Source organism: Alligator mississippiensis, chromosome 2 (assembly GCF_030867095.1).
Source record: "Alligator mississippiensis isolate rAllMis1 chromosome 2, rAllMis1, whole genome shotgun sequence".
NCBI classification, from domain to species: Eukaryota; Metazoa; Chordata; order Crocodylia; family Alligatoridae; genus Alligator; species Alligator mississippiensis.
This window is the reverse complement of record NC_081825.1, coordinates 263,145,834-263,169,717: the sequence shown is the minus strand read 5'-3', so window position 1 is coordinate 263,169,717 and position 23,884 is coordinate 263,145,834. Positions and strand designations below refer to the sequence as shown.

The following is a 23,884-nucleotide window of genomic DNA, read 5'->3' as shown; positions in this document are numbered from 1 at the left end:
TGCCCGCACACGTGTGCGACGCAGGCAGGGCGCTGCCTTGGCCGAGCTGCACCTCCCGGCACCGCTGGGCTGCTGCGGCCTCGCGCCCCTGGCACCGGCCCCCGGGCAGCTCTTCTGCCCAGCTGTGCGGGTGCGAGGAGAGGAGGGTGCTGCCTGCGGGTGCCAGGGCTCTCCTTGCACGGATGGGCGGACGTCGGTGGCGCTGGTGCCCTAGAGCGCAAGGAAACCGTGGGCAGCGCTTGAGAGACAGAGGACGGGAAGGCTGTGGTTCCCTCATATTTGCTGGGAGGGAGTATTTAGGGGCCCGTTTGCCAGTCCTCCAAGATGTAGGATTGTCTGCGTTACTGCCTACCGTGTAGGCACCTGGCAAACAATGCTATGCTGGATGACTCAAGACTGGAGCTATGGGGAGTGATTCAATACAGGGGAATATATGTTTTCTCCAGAGGGCAAAATCCTTTAGCGGAGAGAGGAGATCAAGAGAAGTTAGAGCCCTAATTGGGTTACCAAGGTTTGCAACTGGTCAGGAAATGCAGTGCTTCAGCACAGTGGCAGGAGGTGCAGCAGGCTTCAGCTCCCTTCCAGCCTTTGCACTGATGTGGGGCTCCTGGCAGCTGCAGATAGGTGCCAGAATGTAGCGCGGCGCCTTCGTCCACACCTGGCGAACTGGGATCAGGATGAAGCAGTGCCCCGGCATCTGTAATTGCCATGTACTGCACTCTGCTCCCTTGGAGCTGGGGGGTTGATCCTGGGGCTGAGCAGTCTTCTCAAGGCTGTAGGTTGACCCTTTCCTCTTGGTGGCGGGAACTCAGTTGCTGGAGCTCCACGTGTTGTGACTTCTGAAGATTTATTAGAGCAGTTAAGATGATGGAAGAAAACCCTTGGCTGTACCCCTGTGGCTTTAAGATGGCAGTGACTAGTGAAGCTTGGAGGGCATGGGATCAAAACCCATGAAAACCTGCTGTGCGTGTATCAGTGTGGGAGACCGAAGAGGAGCTGGAGCAAATCTCTAGCAATCCCAGTGAGAAAGAGAAGGCTCTTTAATAAACAAGGAGGGAAACCAAATCTGCAGTGACTCCCCTATGGCTGAGCCAACCCAGCTGCCTTTTTAAACTAGTCTGTTAAGCAAAATGAAAAGCAGTGAGGAAACACAATGATGCTTAAAAAACTTATTTTGTAGCCATAGCTACCAATAAAAAGCAGGTAGGAGAGCTACTTGGAAAAACTGGCTACCCATAAATTAGTAAGTCTAGCTCAGACGCTGCTTAGTAGAAATTAGTAGGAGCCAGGAGGAAAGATTTGAATTCTGAGGTATGGGTAGGATTGGCTGTGGTGTCTGCTGAACTCCCTGGCAGTTCTTCCTGTAATAGGATGGAGAAACCCAGCTGTACCTGATTTCTTTTTTATTAGCATAACATTAATCTTTTTTTCTTTAAAAAAAAAAAAAAAAAGGGAAAGGAACCTTGCTGTTAGTCCAATCATGTGAACTTCACACCTTAGTAAAATAATGGAAGAAATGGTGAGGATGAATCTGAAAGTACTTAGAAGGTAATTGAGCCAAAAAGAGATATTTTTATCAAGCCTAAATCATTTCGAGTGACTTGAGAATTTTTTTGATGAATTACAGTCCCCTTTTGGGTGAAAGGGGTTTGCTTTAGGTGTATTGTGTATATCATTTATTATAATACTTCTATATGTTATCTTTCATGAACTCTTCAAATAGCCTAAGATCACCAATTTTTAAGGTGTGTTAAGGTTGTGCACATGTAGACCTGCACCCTTAAGGTGCCTTAAAAATGGCTAATGCTTCTTAAATTGGCATGTGCAGATGCACCCAATGATACTTAAACAGATGTGTAATAGCTGCATTTTTGAGAAAAATAATATGTATGAGTTAAATAGTGGGAAAGAAGTTTGTGGCAGGGTTGATAATGCTAGGAGAAATATAAAGGTGAGAGCAGTCAGAAAAATGGATGTACTTGTTGCAAAACAACATGGCCAAAATGTCTGAGTGATTTTTTGGTATGCATGGGTGGCTCGTGTCATAGAGTTGACACAGCCTGTGTCTATGGCATGAGTACAACCTCATCTGGAATACAGATCATAATATGGGCAGTCCCTGACAAAGGCAGAAAGGAGAGGGGCAAGAGAGCAGAAATGAGATGGACAAAAATCACTGGTTTCATGGAAAAATATTTTTATATACATTTAAAAAAATAAACTTGTTTGAAATTAAATTTGAGATTATGGCAATTATGTTGAGGCTTTAACAATCCATTAAAACTATATCAAACAAAAAAGATTCAACAATAAGCCCCCCTCAAAGTTTTATGAGTCAAAAGGTGCTGCTTTTCAATTACCCATGGAACTTGGGCAGGGTGGAGGGGGTGGATCTTATCTTTTGAAGTCGACTTAAGAGTTGTAGATATGTCCCAGTATCATGTACTGTGGAAAATAAGTATCTATATTGTTTTCAGCCTTTAAAATGAGTGAATGCATTTATAGTTTCCTACATGTCCATACTTTCAATTTCTGTATGTGCAGAAAAGTTAATATTTAAATTACTTTTAGTTTACTTAAGTAGCAGGTTAAGAGAGAACAGTTTCCTCTTTTGGACTAGTTTATTCAATTTTATAAACCAATTGGGAGATGAAAAAGCAAAAAGGCTTATTTTCCTCTTCTGATGTATTAATAGAAATGTGGTTGAAGAGAATGAGATCTATTCTAAAATATTGAAAGACTTGGGTCAGTTTTGCAAAATAAACTAGGTATAAAATAATGCAGAGATGCCCATTGGTTTTTTCTAAAGTACTTACAAGATTTTAAATGGGAGTTAGGTAACTAACCTACTTCCAACATTTTTTTTAAAAGCCCACTAAACAAGTAACTAACATCTTCAGGGATCCCAATGCTTTTCCTTCTGGTCACGACAGGCTAGATTTTAATTCTGAAATTCACTAACTACACTTAATATTTCCTTTGTTTAATAAATCAAGTAGATTTTTTTATAATTTTTTTTGATTATGTACTGAATCCATATAAGGTAATATTGCTGAATTAAAGACCATTTAAAATATAGGATATGGTACATTTTAATTGAATTTCAATTTACGTCCAAATGTTGCATGACCCAAATCATGAGTAAAAATATCTAGTAAATAAGTACAACATTTGTCATTTCTATTTCAGGGGTGGCACAGGCAGCTTCTGTATGTTGGACATTGCTGACTGGGGAGGGATGGGCAAAACTGGCAAATAGAGCAGGGAACAGAAAGAGCATCAGCCTGGGCAGGGAGCACAGGGCAGGCAGCAGAAAACAGAGCAGCAGATCGGGCAGGAAGCACAGGACAGGCAACAGACAGCAGAGTGGCAGATTGAGTAAGGAAAAGAGATCAGAGCTGCATTTGGGGAGTGTGAGGCTAATTTTTGGCACACCTGCCAAAAAGGTTGGCCTTTGTTTTCTATTTAATCATTTACATTTAAAAATGTAGACCTGGGTGTCCAGATACATGATGTTAAGCTTTATAATTGCTTAAGTAAATTTGAACAGATGTAGTATGTCCTTTGGACAGCTAAAATAAGCATCAAATGCAGTGGAAAGGCTTTATTTGGTTGCAAATCAGTGTGTTTTTTGTTTGTTTTTTAACTATGCCTGATACACTGGAGCCCTGATCTGTGACTGAAGCTCTTGGGTATCATGGGTACATAAACAAATAAGTAATACTGGTATTAATGTTTTAATGGCTATGTCAGGCATTGAGAATTAACTTTTCTGTAGGGAAATAACTACAAAAGAGGAAATGCCAAACAAGATTAAAGTCAATGATTACAATGAACTTTCCTGCTTCTTGATTTAAATCATGATTAAAATCAAAGATTTAATTCAATCATCCCCTCTGTTCAAGTAGCTGGACAGATTGAGTTGTGAGGAAGGCTTAAAAGGGTAGTTATGTAGTGCCTGTGTAGCATTATCTGTAAGAGATGAACCCCAGAGGGTAAGGGAAGGACTGACTAGGGGGGCTCTCATCTGTTGTAGAATGACAGGAACCACAAGAAAATATAGGCTGAGAATGAAGGAAAATGTCTTTACCAGAAATTGCAAAGAGACTAGAAATAATGGAAGCCCTGTTGCTTATGTCACTCAACCTGGCTTGGACTAAGCCTTATAGAGAACACCATGCCCAACGCAGCCTTTCACTGGGTTCTGGGTGTGAATGGGCTAGGTACGACCTAACTGGGCTCTCAGCTTAATTTCTGCCCCAAAGCTGTTCTTGCCCTTTGGAGAAGAAGGTCCATGCCCTGGAAAGCTCTGTGTTTTTTGTTCTTCCCTCAGGTTTATAACTGGGGATTCTTGCATGAAAATAGTCTTACTTTCCTCAGAGCCCATCTGCTCCCACTCCTCATTCCCAGCGTACAGTTGTCACCTCTCTCTTCCTGATGTTTGTCCTCATCTTTGTTCTCAGCAATAATTAATTGTGCTGTCACAGGCAGTGGGTGAAGGCTTCAGGTTGGGGTGCCCAGGGAAGAAAGCCCTGTGGGCATTTGATGCCAGATGAGAGCTGGTCATGTGTGAAGTGTGCTTCCCGGGTGGTGGCTGCAGGCTGTGTCAGTAGCAGAGTCATTCTGCCTGCAGATGTGCTTTTTACCTTTTCATTTCTTCAGCAATTAAGCCTCCTTGTCTCCGGCTTTGTCCTTGGCTGAGGTCAGATCTGTGGGTATGAAACGTGCAGTGAAGCATCATTCCTCTCTGAAAGGGGCTCTTTGTGCACAGGAAGGTACTTTACCCTTTGTAGCAAATTTCCTTTTGAGAAGTGCCAAATTATCTTAGTCAACACAGTTGAAAACCCTCCTGCCCTGGGGCTGAGTCAGGAGTAAAAACAAAGAGCAGCCGGGTGTGGGGAAGTCACTGGACCAGGAGGCTTCTTCCCTTTTCACTGGACAAATGGGTCTGCCTGATTTCTATTGTAAAAATCAAAGGGGTTCCTGTAAAAGGCACATGTAAGTGGAGGGGATTAGGCATAAAACACTCAGCAGGGCATCTTCTCTTGGCTTCTGTAGAGAGGAGCCATTCTCAGGAGGTAGATGCTTCTGTCCCTTTGAAGAAGGACTCTCTGGGGTAGCTCAATGGTTTAAATCCAGCTGCAGGCCAGCAGTTAACTGAAAGTTATTCTCATGGGGCAGCCATAGAATGAGTTGGGGTGAGCAGGAAGGCATACGTCCATCTGGTTCTTAATGCACAAGTGTCCACGTTTTGAAAACTCTCCCCATGATTTATCAGACTCAACAGTTTCTTTAGGGAAGTAGGTGTGTGCTGGAACCATTCCCCTTCCCCGCCCTCTTCCATTCTGTGCATTTTCTGGGGAGTCTTTTGTCTCTAGCCATGTCAGTAGCTCCCCTTCACTGTCCCTATGCTCTCCATTTAGCATGAGCACCTGCTAGCCTAGGACTAAGTGAACTCTTGGGATCAGAGTCACTGGATGGTTTTGAGAGGCAGGGCAGCAGCAGGCTGGACTGAGTGTCTGCATTGTAGTCAGTACAGGGTGAAGCCTGCCTGTTTTCTTTAACATCTGAGATGTGTTTTGTTAGTCAACCTGGCTGCGCACTTTTCACCAACACTTTTTAATGAAAAACGGCTCTGTGATAGAACTAAATGTTTTTGGTGAAAAATTTCCAGTTTCATTAAAAGTTTGGAGATTTAAGCCACAAAAAGCGGGGGGGGGGGCGGTATTCAGCAACTTTTTAATCGATTTTTCTTTTTCTTTGTTTTTATATGAAAACCAGAAATTTTGTAAAGAAAAATGCAAACAGCCAAAACTTCTAGTTTTGCTGTTGAGTGTTCACAAGGTTGGGGGGAGGGGAAAGAACCCTTGGATTATTGGCTGCTTTTCAAGGACCAGCTGTAAAAATCAACCTGCATGGGTTGTTTTGCTGATGTTCTGTTCTTGCAAACTCCATCGGTCTCATGCAAGGATTCTCAGCCAGGTTGCAAGAACACCCTGGGATGTCATGAGTTTCTTTTAAGGGTGCTACACAATACTAGCACTGTTAGGTGTGCAAATATCTTGATGATCCACCATATTCACAAGATAAATTGAGGGATTTCAAAGAGAAGTTCCGAGTGTCAAAAGCATTCTGACCATTGTGGTCTTTCTGAATTCTCTGCAACAAAAGAATTTCTCTAGTATTTTTCTATAATCAAAAAAAACAAGTGAAAGCTAAGAGCTGGCATTTTACAAAGAGAGTCTTGATTCTAATAGTGGGTGCCCTGAGTTGCAAAAGGTGGAGAACCACTGCTCTGTTGAATTACTGGGTCTCACCAGTGGGTCAATCACTGGGTCTCACTGGGTACACTACATCTGAGGCTCATACTTCCCTGTCCTGAGTGGCTCCTGGTGTGAAGGACAAACAGCACTTCCTGGGCAACTGATTGTTTTATTTAGTCTTCAGGAGAAGACAAAGCTTTGAAGGGAACAAAATACTGTAGATTTCCCCTAAAGTATGGCTCTGTTCTGCTGGCCTCCATACCCAATGTTGCAGAAGGGCTGGATAAAGTCAGCCTGAGCTGGGAAGAGGAGAGCTGTGATCTGTGTGTTTATTCTGGCTAGGGTGAGCTGACCTAAGGCTTTGTTTGGAGTAGGAAGGACTTAAGACCTGGAGTTAACCTGTGAACATGTGCTACAAGTAGTCAGTGTGCTAGAGGCAGTATCTTTTATTACACTAACTAGACAGTTGCAAAAAAAATTGTATTCTTAGGCCAACACAGTTAAAACCTGTATCCCTGAAACATGTGCTATGGCACACGATTGAAAGTCCAGTGTAGAAAAGCATGTCAGCCAGCATGGTGTGGCTGAAAGTGCATGCTGCCTTATCTACACCAGACTTTTCGAAGGCAGTTAAGTAGTGAGCATGTGCTAGCTGTCATGTGCCAACACCACATTTCTGAGTCGTACACCAGACTCAGTTCTAACACTTTACAGAACTGAGTGCAGACAGGCTGGTGCAGGCTTTTAACACCTTGGAACTGGTTGTTTTGAAGCCTAGTAGGGGGCCGCAGGATAGAGCACAAATGTTTGCGAAATAGAGGGTGCAAACATGTGAACACTGGGAGCAAGCAGCAGAAGGCCCCAGGGGTCGTACAGTGAGGAGAAATGAGTGTTTCAAACTCTCCTAATTACCCCTGCTGTGCCATTACCTTGCCGTTCCCTTCTCTTCCCCCTGCATTGGTTGTTACTCAGCCCTCTCTCATTGCAGCAGAGCCTGAGAGCTGGTGTTAACTCTGCTTTGCTTCTTTTAGTATGTTAGTAAATAGCACTTCCCCCTCCTCTTCCCCTCTGTCTTCAGTTGTAGGTTCCCAGGGCACAGGCAGCTTCCTTGCTTATAACCTAGAAGACACCAGGTGCAGAGCTGTGTGTAATGTCTTCAGTGCAATGAGATTTTGCACAGATGTCTTAAGCTCACATCTGCTCTCCCACCCCTTTTTCCTCCTCCTCCCTGCCTGTTCCGAGAGAGGCTCCCAGAGAGGCTGTAGTGGTATTACAGATCTAAGCTGGCTGCTCCTTAAATACAGAACACCTGGAAGCTTATGGAAGGAAGCAGCCGGTTCTCCTTTCCCAGTATGTGTAAGTGGGGTGTCCTGTGGGATTCTTGGATGGAACTTGATGTTGGGATGCGCTGCCCAACTGGAATGGGGGTGGTAGCATTGTGGTATTTGCAGCTGCACTTCAGCATCAAATCACTGCAAAGGATTGTGGCAAGGGTTTGCCTCCTCCCCTCTCCTCCCTGCATGACTAAGGGGCTCACACTTGGTGAACACAAGTTTGTGTCTTGGAAATTCTCGCTCTTCTATTTCTAGGTTTCTCTGCATTCAGAAAGCAGGTTAACTGCAAGCATTGCTGAGGAGAGAAGCTGTTAAGAGGCTGGAAACCCTCTAACCTCCATTATAACGTTGTTTTAAAGGGAAACTCCTTCTACAAGGGAAGGGAGCTTGTGGGGGAAATGAGGTCTTATGGGCAGCATTAATTTCCCTGGTGATATGTCCGTGACATCCTTTTGCACTTACTTATGCCTGGTTTTCTTTGCATCTGTAAGTAATGTTTCAGGGGACCAGATGAGTGAGTGAGCCCTAAAGTAGGGGAAGGGTGCTATTAAAAAGGGGGGTTGCAAAATTGGCTATGAATAGAAATGCTTTTGTTCTGCTATTTTGACTGACATATGAGAGAGAGAATCAAAAGTTTAGCAGAAAATTTGAAGTCTCTCTTGCTACCTCCCTGCAGTCCTGGTCCATAGCTGATTTGAGCTGGTACAGCTGGGAGTGGTACAGGGCAGGGAACAGGCTGCCTCCTAGGGATTCTCTAGGTTCCAGTCTGGGTTCCAGTCTCTGAAACAAATAACAGCAACTCCTAGGGCTGCCTAATTTACAGTTGCCTGCCAGTGGCACTCCTGGATTCAGAATAGCTGGAGCACTGCGCACTCTAGCCACATGCCTTTCTAGTCCCTGGCAAATCCCACCCCTGTTCTGGTAGCCCTGTCCTTCCTGGGGGAGCCTCCTGTGTCCAAGGGGGATTCCTTTATGCTTCTTTCCACCAGCTTCATGGCTGTACCTGATGATATGATCTGTGGCTGGGGCCATGTATACCCAGAACAGGGTTTTGTCTGCGAAGCATTTGGTATGTTTTGGGCGTGATATAATAAAGTGTAAAATATCAATGATAAGTCCTGCTGGGAGGGATGGTGTTTTATTTATATTTCTTACTTTAGAAATAACAATTCAGCTTCCCAACCTCCATGTGAAACAACTTGGGATTAATCTCTCCATTTTGTATCCAGAGCTCAGAGGAGAAAAATGACTTGCTCTGAGTCATGAAGGGGATCAGAGATTGTGCAGGAGCAAGGGAATCGGGGAAAGTGGGTTCTGTCTTGGGTCTCTACCACAGATTTTCTTGGTGATCTTGAGCAGGTCACATAACCCCTGCTATCCTCAGTTTTCCCTGTGTAAAACGCAATGTGAGGATTAATGAATTGCTTTTCAGGAGGCACTTGGATATTGTTACGGTTGTCACAGAATTCTATGAATAAATTAAATGCATGTAAAAAAAATATATATATATATATAAAAGGAGCCACTGACTCCTCCTACTTAAGCCAGAGGTGTAACAAGCAGTTTCTGTGCCCCAGATGGTGGCTGAGAAAGCAGCAGCTACTGCCATTCTTGCAGCCCTTCAGAGTCTGTGACCAGGGCTGGTGTCCTGCTCACCCTTCCTCCCCCACCCCACTGATTTAGACCCTGCACTGCTAGGAAGAGTTGCAAAGGCCTGCTCTCTAACTGGGGAGACCCCACAGCACATGCAAAGCTTAATGCAGCTATACATCCCTCCTGAGCCTTGGACTGAAGGCCAAACCAAAGGGAAGTAATGGGGGAGCAGGTCATCACTTAGGCTAAATTATGCTGGGGGCCATTTTGGCTGGAGGCATAGCAGAGTAGCTGTATGCCTTAGGCAGCTTCAGGACACAGGGAGAGCGCTGTTCCCCCCGCTACAGGCAGCACCTGGGGCTGCTGCCCTAGTCACCCTCCCTCAGTTATGCTTTTGCCCTCTGGAGTTGAGTGTATGTGGGAAGGCATAAAGATGACTGTAGCTTTCTGAGATTTTAACCTGTTGCTTCTGGTCCTGCACTGACTGGCCAACTAAGCTTGAAGCAACCCTAGGAAAGCATCCTTGAAAGAGCTTCATTTAATCACAGGTGGTGGAGCCTAGTCCCTGAGGACTTAACCATACCCAAAACAACCGGGATCTGAAGAACAAAGCTGCATCCCAGTGACTCTGTCGCATTCACATCAACCTGGGGCAGTGGAGCAATTTTCCTGAGAACAGTTCTGATAGATCATGGGTTGTCAGGGGAGTCACCAATACAGACTGGGCACTCCTGTTAACAGGAGGTGGTTCCGGTGTAGTTAACACTTGCCCATGAGATGATGAGGTGCCCTGGTAGCAATCCTGCTCTCCCCACTACAAGGCAAGGAGAGGCTGGGTGACTCCCATGGATTCTTTCTGTGCAGGGTGGAGAATTGCTGTAAATGTAGGTGGAGAATTGCTGTGAACGTAGCTAGCCGCAGCAGTCAGTTCCCCAAAACAGATTTGGACTTAAAGTGCCTAAGAATGGATAGAAGCACATCAAATATTTTTATGTGCTCTTAGTTCTCCTTCAAAAGGTGTCACACCTGCAGCTGTAAAAGTGATGGCTCTGTGGGTAGCCTTGTCCCTTGGCCTTGTGCTCCCCCTCCCACCACATCCCCTTAGCACCTGCAGAACCTGGCTTCAGAAGGCCAGCATGCAACTTAGGGAGGAGCAGGCTGGATTCCCAGTCTGAGCTGAATTTTCAACTCCTTGTTTGTTGTGGGTTCTGCTCATGCTGAGAAGTGTCTGTGGCTTGTAGCTTATGACATTTGATGGTAGCTCATGGAAGGAAGGCTGGGATTACAAAACTCATTGCTGCCACTGAGGGATGAGTCTGCAGCTTGGCCCCATTACTGGCTTTTCCCAGTGCATCCAAAGTCATACATTTGGATCAGGGCAGCAGAAATACCTCGCATTCTATTGCCTGCTGTGCTGTCCCCTCATTATTCTTATTGCAACACATTGCAGCAGATTAAGGAGCTGGAAAGATTCTTTGATCTGCTTTCTCTTTTTTCTTTTCTTGGGGAAAAAAAACACAGTCCAGACAGCTTTGCGTGAGCTATGAACCATCATGCATGCACGCACGTATGTGTGTGTGTAGGAAGGGCACTTGTTTTACTTTATTTTTTCTTTTAATTTTTTCTTTTCTTTGTATAAGATGAAATGCTAAAGCAGGGGCAGCTGCTGGGGGATATGGTAGACAAGCTAACAAATGTATACCATTAGCTGAAACAAGTTAATGGTTACTAAAGTACATGGGCTTTATAGCTGGAACAAGTTAACAGCAACTCAGTCTGATGCATTAAGAGCTTATGTGTATTACAGCTTGACTCTGTTAACAGAAAACATGTGCCCAAGTGACAGAATGAGCCAGAGAGCAAGTGGGTAGGCACGTTTATCTCTCAGTAAAGGAGACCTGGCTGTATGTAGCTGGTGCTATGTACTCTGATGGTAGGAGTCCACAGGCCAGATGAATGGATCAGACCTGTGAACCCCTCCACCCCCCTGCATGCTGTACTTGGCGCATGCAGTGCCCTCTCCAACCAGTCCAGGACTGCAGGGCTGATCCAGGACAGGTGCCTCACGGGGGGCCTGCTCCCACCAGTCAGGGACTTGGTGGGAGGAAGCCCAGCGTCCCGGGCGCTTGGCTACTGCTGTGGGAACAAGCTGCAGCATCAGGCTTCTTCCCAAAGTACTTCTAGGACTTCACTGCTTCTGCTTTTGCTCAGGTGCTTGCCAGCCAAGCAAGGGTTAGCCATGGTGCTGGAGCTCCAACAGTACCATGGGAAGAAGCCCGCTATCACGGACACTTACCTGCTGCCACAGGAACAAGCGTGGTGTCAGGCTTATTCCTGCAATACTTCTGGGGCTCTTGCAGTACTATGGCTCTTGCCCAGGCACTTGCCTGCCACTGTGGGAAAATCTCCAACTGTAGCCAGGGTCAGGGCACTCTGCAGCCCACACCCAGATGAGCTAACTTCATGGGTCATGTGTTTGATGTCCTGAAGCTACATGATGTTGTAACTTAACTGTGAGCAGAGTCAGTGTTACCATGTCACTTTACAGTTAGGGAAGCTGAAGGCAGATCTGACTTGCCCAGGTTCCCAGTGTTGGCTAGCTGTCCTATGCTCAGACTGCACTGTTGAGGGGAATATAATGATACAGAAAGAAGATAGTCCATGAGTGTCTGAGATCTCTGACACTTAACAGGATGGGATCTTGATGATCTCTTAGTAGGCACACTAGGGAAGCACTTGCCAAACCAAAGTTGCTACCTCCTGAAAGTGGAAATTTGCCAACCAAACCTCCAAAAAGTCATTAGGTTTTGGTAGGAACACTTTCTAAAGTCATTAAAAAAATAACCAGATAATTTCCAAGCATCACACATAGTACAATGATATAGGACCTTCAGTACAGACATTTTGTCACTAGGAGCCCCAAATGGTCACTAACAATCCAATCAAAGTCACTAGATCTAGTGACAAAATTGCTAGGTTGGCAACACTGAAGCATATCTCTGGTCTTCTTACTGTTTGCTTACTATAGTTTAGATCTGTGGTTCTCAACCTTTTTAGACTAAAGGCACTCTTTGGCATTCTCATTTAAGGCATCCCTTGGAAAATGCCAGCCACACCGCCCCCCCCCCTTTTTTTTTTTTTATTATTGACTTATCCAAGCAGTTTTTCAGTTGCAAAGAACTCAGAAAGACCACAGCAGGTCAGAATGATTTTAACATTCTGGATTCCTATCCACAGTGTCTGGGTTTATCTTATGATCTAGCCAATTGCCCATCAAGAATGACCGGGGGACGGGGATGACGACAATACAGCAGTTTGCATCCCTTCCCCCCCACCCCTTCAGTTCGTAACCCCCCTCCCCTTCCAGCTCCCCTCCCTCCCCTGTTCCCTGCTATCTCCCCTCCATACCAGCTGTTGTTGGGGGGGGGGGGGGTGCCGACCCCTGGCTCCAAGGAGCAGACCTGGGGGGCAAGGCCAGTGCTGTTGGCCTCGCCCCCTCCCCCCCCCACTCCATCACCTCTGTGATGCCAGCGCTCCAGTCCTGTCATCCCCCTCTGGCCTCACCCCCCTCCCCTCCAGCGCCTCAGTCCCCACTGTCATGAGGGTGCTCTGCTATCTGTCCATTTGTGTAGGGCACAAATTGCCAAGACAGCCAATCAGAGTGCAAATAAAGCATTACAGACAGACAGACAGACAGGCTTTTATAATATTAGAATCATGTGTGCTCACCTAACAGTGCCAATGTTGTGCAGCACCCTGAATCACCTCTGAAAGAATCTCAAGGCACCCTGGGAACCGTGGCATCCTGGTTGAGAATTGCTAGTTTAGATCAGGGGTGCTCAGCCTCCAGCCCACGGGCCGTATCCAGCCTGCAGGAATCTCCACAGTTGAAAGGGATTGGCAGCTGGGGAGCAGTGAAACTGCCATGCGGTAGGGTCCAGCCATGCCTAGGACACTGCTGTGCAGTGGAATCAGAGCCAGGCCTGCCCACTGTGTATTTGGATTGAACCAGGCTTCTCCCTTACCCCCCTGCCCCCAAACTTCTGAATTGGGGCCCCCAGCCATCTAGATCAGGGCCAGGTTGCTCTCTGCCTGTCCCCCATGCATCTAAATTAGGGCCACTCAGCCCCTCCCTGCCCCATGCATCCAGATCAGGTCTGGGCTCCCCACAAGTGCATCTGGATTGGGGCCACTCTGCCTCTGCCCCAGTGTGTTCAGATTGGGGCTGTTCTGCCCTACTCGCCAGCCCCCCCCCCCGCCCCCCCAACCACCTGCCCCACTTCTGGATCAAAGCTGGGTTGCTCCCCTGTCCTTCCACCTGTCTGGAACCAGGTGACCCTCCACCCTGCACCCCCTGGTGATCAGATCAGGGATGGTCTGCATACTCCCTGCCCCACCCCCAAGGCCAAATGGGGCCCTACCACACCCATACTGCCTATCTGGCCCACAGTGAACAGATCGGTCACCACTGACTGGGAGGTGGCAATTACGTTACCCAGCATGCACAGGGGCATGAGCTGTCCGGGCTGTGCACGGCTGCACCTGGCATCAGTGGTTCATATTCTGTGGTCCACATTAGCCAGCCATGGGCCTTGGCCGGTGGTACCCTGCAACCAGGGGGAGCCCAGCACACCCACCTGTGACTGCCACAGAAGCAGTGCCCTGTGCAGGGGGGTAAGCCAGGCTGGGTGCTTACATGGGATCTGGAGCCAGGCCCACAAAGAAGCTGGCAGCCCCCTCTGCCAGGATCAGGGGCTAGGAAGCATGCAAGACCTAGACACTTAGGGCATTTCAAGTGAAAGCAGGGACAGGAATGGGGAGCAAAGGGCAACAACAGGGGCTCCAAGGGGGGATGCTGGAGCAGAACATACTGGCTAGTACACCCATAGCCCCTACAAGGAGCCAGTGGACTGCACCAGTGGAGGTCTGGCTGGAGACATAAGCAGTTGAGGGACAGGAAGGCTGCCCTGCTGTCACTGGGGGCCCCCAGCCTGGGCCTCCTTTGTGGTCAGGTAGATGGTCAGACCCTGGGTGATATCTAGGCCAAGGCCTGGGGGCAGGAATGGCTGGGGTGCTCGCAGCTTATGGTGCCAGGGGAAGGAAGACATGGGCTTGTGCTTGGTTGCATGGGTGGTGATGGCCTGTGCTGGGGAGAAATGCCAGAAAGCAGGTGAAATGTGCAACAAGAGGGTGAAGACCAGTCGGAAACAGAGACTAGAGGTGACATTGTGGAGCTATGGCCCAAGCTATGGGAACACATCTTGGGTACCTCCTACAAGTGCAAACAGTGGGTAATAAAATCAAAGGGGGTTGGACTCGATGATCTTTCAAGGTCCCTTCCAGCCCTTAATTTCTATGATTTCTATGATTCACTGGTTTAGATTGTGGCTCCCAAAGGCTGCAATCAGGGTGGTACCTCTTTATGTGTTAGACAGTGTTCAGATACCTACACAGGCATAAAATGATATGGAAAAAAGTCTCATGCTTTGAAAAAAAATTATTTTTAGTGTGTGCTTGGATAATTCATACCTGGGTTCTTTGCTTGATATGTGTTGCATGACACGCTGATAAAAGCCCAGGTGAATGAGATGCACTGAGTACCTGAGAGTGTGAGAGAGAGCTTGTGGGAAATAACTGGTGAAAAACTTGCACAGAATCTCAAGTAAATGAGTGGGTGGAAGGAATATAATATGTTTGTTGCTTGTTTTTGCATACTTTTCAAATTAAGATATTAACATATTTTAAAAATGAGTTTAATGATTTTATCAGAAGCAATTACACTAAGGAAACTTGTTTAAAAAGCAGCAGTGATTTAATAACTAGCTTATTGTGGGATACTGAGAAACAACCAACAAGGCTTTGTTGAGAGGAGGACATGCTTGACAAACCTGGTGTCCTTTTATGACCAGGTAACTAACCAGCTGGACATGGGACAGGAGCTGGGCTTCATCTACCTAGATTTCAGCAAGGCCTTTGATACTGTCTCTCATGAAATCCTCTCAATTAAGTTGGAGAATACTGGCCTAGACCAGGCTACAGTGAGGTAGGTTAGCAACTGATCCCAGCAAGTGGTAATTGATGGGATGGCTTCATCCTGGAGGGCTGTCTCCATTGGTGTCCCCCAGGGATCAGTGTTTGTACCCATGCTCTTTAACATCTTTATCAATGACCTGGATGAGAGAGTGAAAAGTGCAATGATTAAATTTGAAGATGATACCAAGCTGTGGGGACAAGCAGGCACATCCAAGGACAGGACATGGATCCAGGACAACCTTGACAGCTAGTCCTATGGTCTGAATGCAATCAGATGAGGTTCAACAGGGACAAGTGCCAGGTCTTACATCTGGGTAGGAAGAACCATCACCATATCTACATGATGGGTGGCAGTCCATTGGCTGGCACTGCATCCGAAACAGACCCGGGGTGAAAATTGACCAGAGAATGAATATGAGCCACCAGTGTGACGAAGTTTCCAACAGAGCAAATAGGACTCTGGCGTGCGTCAGCAGATGTGTTGCCGATAGATCCAGAGAGGTGCTCTTCCCCCTCTATTTGGCATTGGTAAGGCCGCAGCTGGAGTACTGTGTCCAATTCTGGGCACCACACTTCAAGAAGGATGTGGACAAGCTCAAAAGGGTGCAGAGAAGGGCCACCCACATGATCAAGGGCCTGGAAGATATGAGAGAGACTTCGGAATCTGGGTTTGTTCAGTCTGAGTAAAAGAAGCCAGAGGGGTGACTTGATAGCTACCTACAAATATGTCAAGGGAGAGCAACTTTTCAGAAAAGCACCCCCTGGGAGGATGAGGTCCAATGGGCACAAGCTAATTGAGGAGAAGTTTAGGCTAGATGTAAGGAAAATCTTTTTTTCCACATGGATGACTAGAATCTGGAACACACTTCCAGCGGAGATAATGCAGTCACCATCCCCGGCAGTGTTCAAGAGGATCTGGACAAGCACCTCAGTGAGCATGTTTGAGCCCAGTTAGCTCCTGCCCATGGTAGGGGACTAGACTTGATGATCTTACAAGTCCCTTCCGGTCCTTCTTTCTGTGATTCTATGATTATACAAGACAGGGCTACACAGGTCTATGGCAAATTCCCCCTTCCTTGCAGTGTTAGCTCAAAGCATAAATTGAATGTTGCCTCTAGCTCAAATTCAGTGGTACTATAAACAAGAGCTATCTGACCTGTTTTTGTGAGGGGTGGGAGGCAGTGAAATTTGGGTGCTGTTGATGCTTTAGCTTGTATTGCAGTGGGGATACACCTCTTCCAGTCATGCTATCATAGTGTCTTTGATGGTTGTGACATCAGGACCCAAATCAAACTTCTCATCTACCAGGCTGTTGTCATCCTTATCCTGTTGTATGGGTGTGAAACCTGGAAAAAATTTCAGAAACACCTAAAAACTTATGTTATTATCAGAGATGTCTTTAGAAAATCCTTCTTATCAATTGGAAGAACAAACTATGTTCTGGCTCAAACAACAAACACCTACCAGCATAAAAGCCAGCTCTGTTGGACAGAACATGTCATAAAGATGCCTGACAATTGACTCCTGAAACAGGTCCTATATCCAGCTCGCCAATGGTCACTGCTCTGGAGGTTGGCAAAAGAAGAGATTCAAGGATACCTTGATGGTCAATCTGAAGAAATGCTATATTAACATCAATACCTAGGAGACTGGAGCACTGAATTGTTCCCAGTGGCACCATGAAGGTCAATTCATTGTCATACTTTTTGAGCAAACTCATTTTGCTATGGAGGGAGATAGGCAAAAGAGGCAAAGAGAAAGAGCTGTGACCTGACATCACCAGCATCCACTCCTTCCTGGAACTGTTTGCCATGTCTGCAATCAAACACACAGATCTTGGATTGGCCTTTTCAGTCATCTCTGGATTCACCCATGGCGTCCTTATCTATTGGAAGACTGTTATTCTCATTGCTGGACTGGGACTGCTGCCACTGCAGACAATGACTGTAGTAGGGGGTGCAGCTATTCCAGTCATACTGTGTTGATTTGTAGCGTGAACTGCGTGTGTTGATTTGCAGTGTGAATGCTCTCACTCCAGTAAGACTGACTCAAAAGGAGTTCATTTGAATATACATTACTAAACTAAACTGAAGTAAAGAATCTGGGATACAGCTTAATGTATGTGGTGAGAGAGTATCATCAAAGTGGATGTCAGAGATCACTCTTTTGAAATGTAGTTTGACAAAAACCATGTAACATTGACAATGTTCAGTGCAGAACTAGGTACTGAAGAGAATTTTGAAGTGGAAAAGCTATTTCTATTAGCACTGCAGGAGTTAATTTGCTACCTGTTGATGTATGCTGTAGCAGGAAGGATTGGTTTAGCAGTATCTTCACCTTTCAAACTGTCATGGGATTTTTCAAATTATCTCATTACTAGTTGTCAAGTTTCCTTAATATACAAAACTTTTGTAGAATCTTGAAGTAGTAAACTATTTTAAGACCAGAAGGAGCCATCAGATTGTCTCATCTGACCTGCTGCATAGCACACACTGAATTTTACTCAGTGACCCCCTGTGTTGAGCCTAATAACTTGTGCCGGACAGAAGCATGTCTTGTAGGAAGGCATCTACTTCTTGTTTTAAGGATATCAAGAATCAGGGAATCCTCCTCTTCCTCTGGTAATTTGTCTTAATTTTTAATCCCCTCACTGCTTAAAAAAAGTGAGCCTTATTTCTAAATTACATTTCTTTGGCTTTAACTTTAATCCATTAACTTTCTCTGCATTTCTCCACTAGATTAAAGAGCCTTTTCTTTCTTAGTAGTTTCTCCCAATAAAGCATTGGGTAATCCGGTCAGCTCTTGATCCTCTTTTTGAATCACCAGAAGATGTTTTTTCCAGCCCTCACAGTATTTTTGTAGCTGTTGTCTGCACCCTGTCCAATTTTTCAAGTTTTCTCATCCAAGTTTGACAGGGACACATGAACTAGAAATCCCAAGGAAAATAACTTTTTAGCAAATAGAGAAAAGGTGTCCAGTATTATCATCAGGACTGCAAAGCAAGCAGAGTGCTGATGTGAATTGCTGTTGAATTCCCATCATCTGATAACGGATCTAAGTTTGTGGCCAGAAATTATTCCTAATTAGGCAGTCCTACATGCAGTGAAAGCAGGGGGTTATTGATGAAAGATTCCTGGAATAGCATGAAAGCTGGTCTGGCCAGATTGTGTGTTGCTTAACAAGTTAGTAGAATAGCTGACATGAAATATAGCCTTACATTTACACATACTTGTTGCAAATGGAAATGACTTACACTTTCCACTGTGGTGCACCAAATATCCCCTTAGATTTCAGTCCCCATATCTTTGTTCTGAGCTGTAGTTCACTAACTGTGGATTGAAGGATGAACTAGAATGTGGAGACGAATTGTCCAGGATTATTGCTGAGCCTGGGATTTTGCTTGATGCCTGCTACTTTCAGAGAAAGAACAAAACTGGAAAGCACTCTTGACACAGTAAGGAGGCCAGTCCAATATCTGTTCTTGAAATGTATTGATCCAGTAAAAGAGAAGGGTCATGTTCATTTACTTTTCAGTTTTCTGTCAGGTATGTAACAGTTTGTTGATGGACAGTTTGATCTCAAGAGGAAGAGGAAATGTGAATAGTTTATAAGGATACACTGTTCAGTAGATAGCAAGCCAGGCCATTCAAAAGAAGTGTTTATATTGTCTTATTTGGCAGGGTGGGGATGTTTAATTCTCACACTGGAAAGGCTAAGCCGTCTTTTTTTTCTTTGATGACTGCATTTTAACAGATTTATTCCAGGCAAGTTTCTATGGAAGAAAAACAAGCTTTACCCAGGAGTTGGATTGAAAACAAAATGGATGTTAGTTGAATTGGCTATGTAGGTCTGGGGAGGTTGTCATAATTAAAAGGTTCCTCTGCAATGAAAAGGTAAGTTTTTGCCATCTGGTGAAGTCATGCTGTATTTTGGATAGTAAAAGGAGGAGGAATCTGCTGTATGGAAGAGTTGGTCTACCAGGAGTCTCCACATTGGACAACAAATGCGTAGGGTAGGCATATCAGTTGGAATTTTTTGGGCAAGATGCTGTGCTGAAACTTAGCCAGGATGGATTGCTGCTTATCTCTGTATGCTTATTTTGAACTCGGAGAAGCTCACAGCTTAAGTGCATTGTGGAATTGCAGGAGAGATGTATTGGATGGGGTGATAATTTTTTTTTAACGAATTATTGGCAAGTTATAGAAATAGTGTAGACCTAAAATAGACCTATTTTAATTCCTAAAATCTTAGCCTCTTGGCCTGTTGGCATTGCCAGCAGCTCAGTGGGCATTACATGAGGGAGAGGGAACAGTTAGGAGTGTCCCTTTCTAGCTACTTACTAAAGATTGAAGGTAAGGGACTGTGCAGTATGGACTGGGGTGGAGGCATGGGAGATGCTGTGGGCTGAATAGCAAAGGAATTGGGTTTTGAACTAGAGTTAGTGATTTGCCCATCAAGAATGACCCGAGTGGGGGGCAAGCAGGGACGGGAAGCTTGCTAACCCTAAACCCCTCCTGCGCTGTCTCCTGTCCACCATAATGCTCCTGAAATACTTTGATTGGTTGTTTCAGTAGCCAATCAGAATGCTCCATGAGTGTTAGGGACAGACAGACAGATGGACTAAGCCCTTTATTATATTAGAATGATCTCATGGTGAGCCTGTTCATTGGATCAGCTTCTGCTTGATGGTCCCCCAAGAACACAATCTTTGGACATTCATTATAAATATCCTTTTAGGCCCTCATGATTTCAGAGAACTTGACAATTCAGAGCTGGATGATGGATTTCTTATATCTGGCAATCTCCCAGCTCATCAGCTCTTCCAGATCTCCTGCCATAGGTTTATGGTCCCCTAGGGGAACCAGAATCTGAATGTCGTCAGTTCATAAGATCATAAAATCAGACCCAGGCAGCATTGTCCAGGTGATAGAAGACTGAAGCGGGAGTCAGGAGACCCAGAGTCTGCTTCAGCCTGTGTTACTGGCTTGCTCAGTGATCTTTCTTAAGTGTCTTTCTTAGAATGTGCCTTAGTTTCCACGTATGTAAAATTAGGATATTATTACTTGCTCCCCTGGCCTCAGTACACTGAGACCTACAGGTGAAAGCCGCTGTAAAAATGTGCAGTATCATAATATTTTATTGACACTGCTCAAAGTTAGCTTTTGCCTGTAAGATAACTCAAGGTTGAATGCATTGTTTGGTGTAAATTTAATGCTAAGTAAATATGTTGATGGAGAGGCTCTGTTAGTCCATAGCCAGGCTCTATTTCCATTGCACTGCTCTTTCCTTTGTACCTCAGCCTGTTCTACAGGATAAGAGAGAGTTCAGTTCTGATGGCCTGTTCAGACTTTGACCCCTGCTGCAAGGGAACTAACGAAGGCTCAAACCTTTTGCATTTATTGGTAAAACAAGGGAGATTGACAAACCCATAGCCAAGTTTCTGGGCTTGTACAGCTCTCCATGGCTGGGAAGTTTTAGGAGGGAGGTGGCCTGACGACCAGGTTTTGGAGTACTCTGCAGGGATCTAAACTAACTGCCCTTTCTGTTTTGAACCCCAAACTGAGGATATTCACTACATGTTGATTGGCACAGATGAAAATGCTCCATGAATCTCTGACGGCAAAACTAACCTCCATCCCATGCAAGGTCCATGGTCCTAATCTGCTTTTAGCAGACTTGAATCACTCAAGTCCAGCTTTGGGAATACAGAACCCACCTATTCTGCCTTTCTTCCTGCCTTTTTCCCACAAGGGGTGATCAGATCAGAGAGGTGTACAGTCCCCAACCAGTATCTCAGAGAAAATAGGCTTAAACTGGAGTTGAGAGAGGCAGTTAGCTGTGTTAGTGTTAAATCAAGCAGAAAGGGTAGAGATGCACCTTATAGACTAACTGAATCAGAGATGTCTAAGCTTCCATGAACAGGAGCTAACTTCATCAAAATGCTACTGGAGCTATTAGCTCAGCAGTAGCTGAGTCAGACCAACCTAAACAAAATTCTGGTTCACATTGCCCAGACTTGCTGCTCTCCCTTTTTTGTGGAGGGATGGTGAGGAGCTCTCCCCCCATAGAAAGTAGTACGAGACCATTCCCCCTGAACTCACCTCTGCCCTGTATTTAGGGACCCTTTTGGAAAAAGCTGACACAATCCCTTCACCACAGCTAGCTCTACTCTGATAAACAGCAAAGGGACCAGTAGTGTCCCCCTGCTGCTCCCTTCCTTTCCCAGGGGAGAAAGAGACAGGCAGCAAACCTTTGATGTGCAGGCATGGGCCTAGCTGACATGCCCTGTGTGTTCATGTGAGCCTGGCCTGGCTCCAGCTCCCTTTGAAGTGCTCCAGTGATCAGGATGAAAGGGAAAGGAGTCCCTCCCCAAAACATCTGGCCCTAATTGCAGGTACAAGTGTCTCTGCATCCCTGGTGAGAAGAGGAACTTCTGCCTTTTCCTTAATCCTGCAACTACCAGGAAGGAAGGGCTTAGGGTGGTGAGACAGGAGAGGACTAGGACACAAAAGGGGGTGTAGGGTAGACACCAGTAAATACCTAGTGACTGTGAGGTGCACTAGAGAAGTGGTTCTCAACCTCGTTAGACTCAAGGCACCCATTTGGAGAATGCCAGCTCCTAGCTTTCACTCTTTTTTTTTACTACAGAAAAATACTAGAATAATTCTTCTATTGCAGAGAACTCAGAAAGGCCACAGTAGATCAAAATAGGTTTTGCAACTCTGGATTCCTGCTTGAAATCTCTGGGTTTATCTTGTGAATCATGAGGAGGTGTTTATGCACCTAACAGTGCTCATATTTTTTGACACCTTGGAAAAGATATCATGGCACTCCAGGGAGCCATAGCCCCTTGGTTGAGAATCATTGCACTAGAGCATGAAATTGGATGAAAGTGAGAGCTGTATTGCTTAACGCATTGGATCCTAGAACAGTGAAGTGTCTTTCTTTGGGAACCTCCCTGCTATGGGTGAGCAAGGGCTACATTGCAGAGGGCTGGATAGCTTTTCCCAGCTCTGATGTCTCAGGTGTACTAAAGTTTGCAGTTCCTTTGACTCCCCCTCCTCCCCCCTCCTTAATACCAGTGTGGGTCAAATGCTGAAATTAGTAATGTAGGAATCTAGCTTAAGAGCTTCCTTTTGAAGGAATTTGTCCTGCCTGTGTCCAAGTCCACCCTAGCCCATCCTGCCTGTCCACCCTAGTTCATCAGGCTGCATAGAAATGGCACTTGCACAGCTGTTTCTTGCTGCATCCCCAGACAAGAGCAGGAATACAGAGAGAAGCAAGGTTTGGTGTGCTGTAGAACAGATAAGAACATCAAAAAAAGTCAGATCAACTCATTAAACAGCTCAGTTGTGACACAGCGCCATTTACAAGTAGTGTTGTGTCATAGTCTGCTACAGAGGAAGGCATAATTAGCCATTTTCTATTATGTAAAGAAATGTAAAATGTAGCCATCTATTGCCAGCAAGTTCTAATTTTTTCCCCTTGCCTTTTAGTAAGTGATTGGTTCAAAAGGTAAAATATCCTTGTTCTTTAAAACATCTGCAGTCCCTGTACTATGACCTAATTCCGAGGTCTTTCAAATAAACTGTTTTTTCTAATATCAGTAAATAGCTGACAGACATCCAGGTCACGTAGGGGAAATATTCCCTCTCATTTTAATGCCCCAAGCTTGTGTATGGGAAGGCAACTTTATGACCATTAACAATCTTTGTAGTATTCTATGCTTCAGAGTGAAAACCCATTCCTGCATGGGACAGAAGCAGGCATAGAATTTTTTCCATCACCTAAAATACATTGATCTTTAGCCTTTTCTGCAGAGTCTGGTCTTTGAAGAATTCTGGAGAAAATGGACAGGTAGATTGGCCTGAAATAAGCAGGGAGGTAGGACTGCCAAATGAGATGGAACACTTGTTAAACAAAGAGCTTCAAATACTGGACAGGATGGACCAGTAGTTTTTTTTCTAATGTGCTAGGGAGCTAGGAAATGCCAAACTTAAAATGTATTTAATTTGTTCAGATATGGCAGGGATACTGGACCAGTTGGTATGATCTGGAGCTACAGAGAGGTAAATCAAATGGGATAGGTGGACCACTGGGCCAATTGAGGGTATCGGTTAAGAAATTCTTTGCTTGTATGGCATGTTTTGAGGTGCAAGCCTCGTGTTTTTTCTTTTCAGGCATGCTTCGTGCACCTATTTTTCAACTCCTGTGTGTTGCTCTTAGCCTCAGAACAACAGTGCCCCTGTCCTGTCCCTTGCGTTATGTTGCAGGGAAGACATCCAGAATGGTAGTTTGTGAAGTGGTCAGCATTGGTTTAGAGCTGGAATTGCTGAATCTCTCATTTCAGGTTTCTACTTCGTCTGACACCCGTTCAGCCCAGGAAGAAGAGATGCCACAGTCCAGCAAGGTTCGGGGTCTGAGGAGAAGTGGGCCAGCAGGGCTGCGCCGGCATAAGCGCCGGTGGTCATCCCAGCAGGCTACTAGGAACCAGCTGTTGCCACTCCAGTCCAGCAGGACTAGCCAGGAGGAGAGCACACCCTTTGTACTGGACTTGCAGAACCTGCCAGGGTTGGCCAGTGTCAACCTGAGTGCTCAGAACCCAAATATACAGGTAGGAATGCAAGGATACATGTTGCTGACAGATGCTAGGCCCCTTGA

General features: G+C 45.5%; 1 protein-coding gene across 4 annotated transcripts in view; it reads left to right on the top strand.

The window, feature by feature from the left end:
* The window catches only part of ISM2 (isthmin 2), a 38,965-nt gene that overhangs the window by 814 nt on the left and 14,267 nt on the right, over positions 1-23,884 (top strand). The window contains exon 2 of one of the 4 annotated variants that reach the window (XM_019478904.2): positions 23,574-23,837. In XM_019478904.2, the coding sequence (XP_019334449.1) occupies positions 23,574-23,837 (264 nt within the window). Of the gene's footprint in view, positions 1-15; positions 23,838-23,884 lie in introns of those variants that run through there. The other 3 variants (XM_059723122.1, XM_059723121.1, XM_059723120.1) reach the window with 3 other exon arrangements.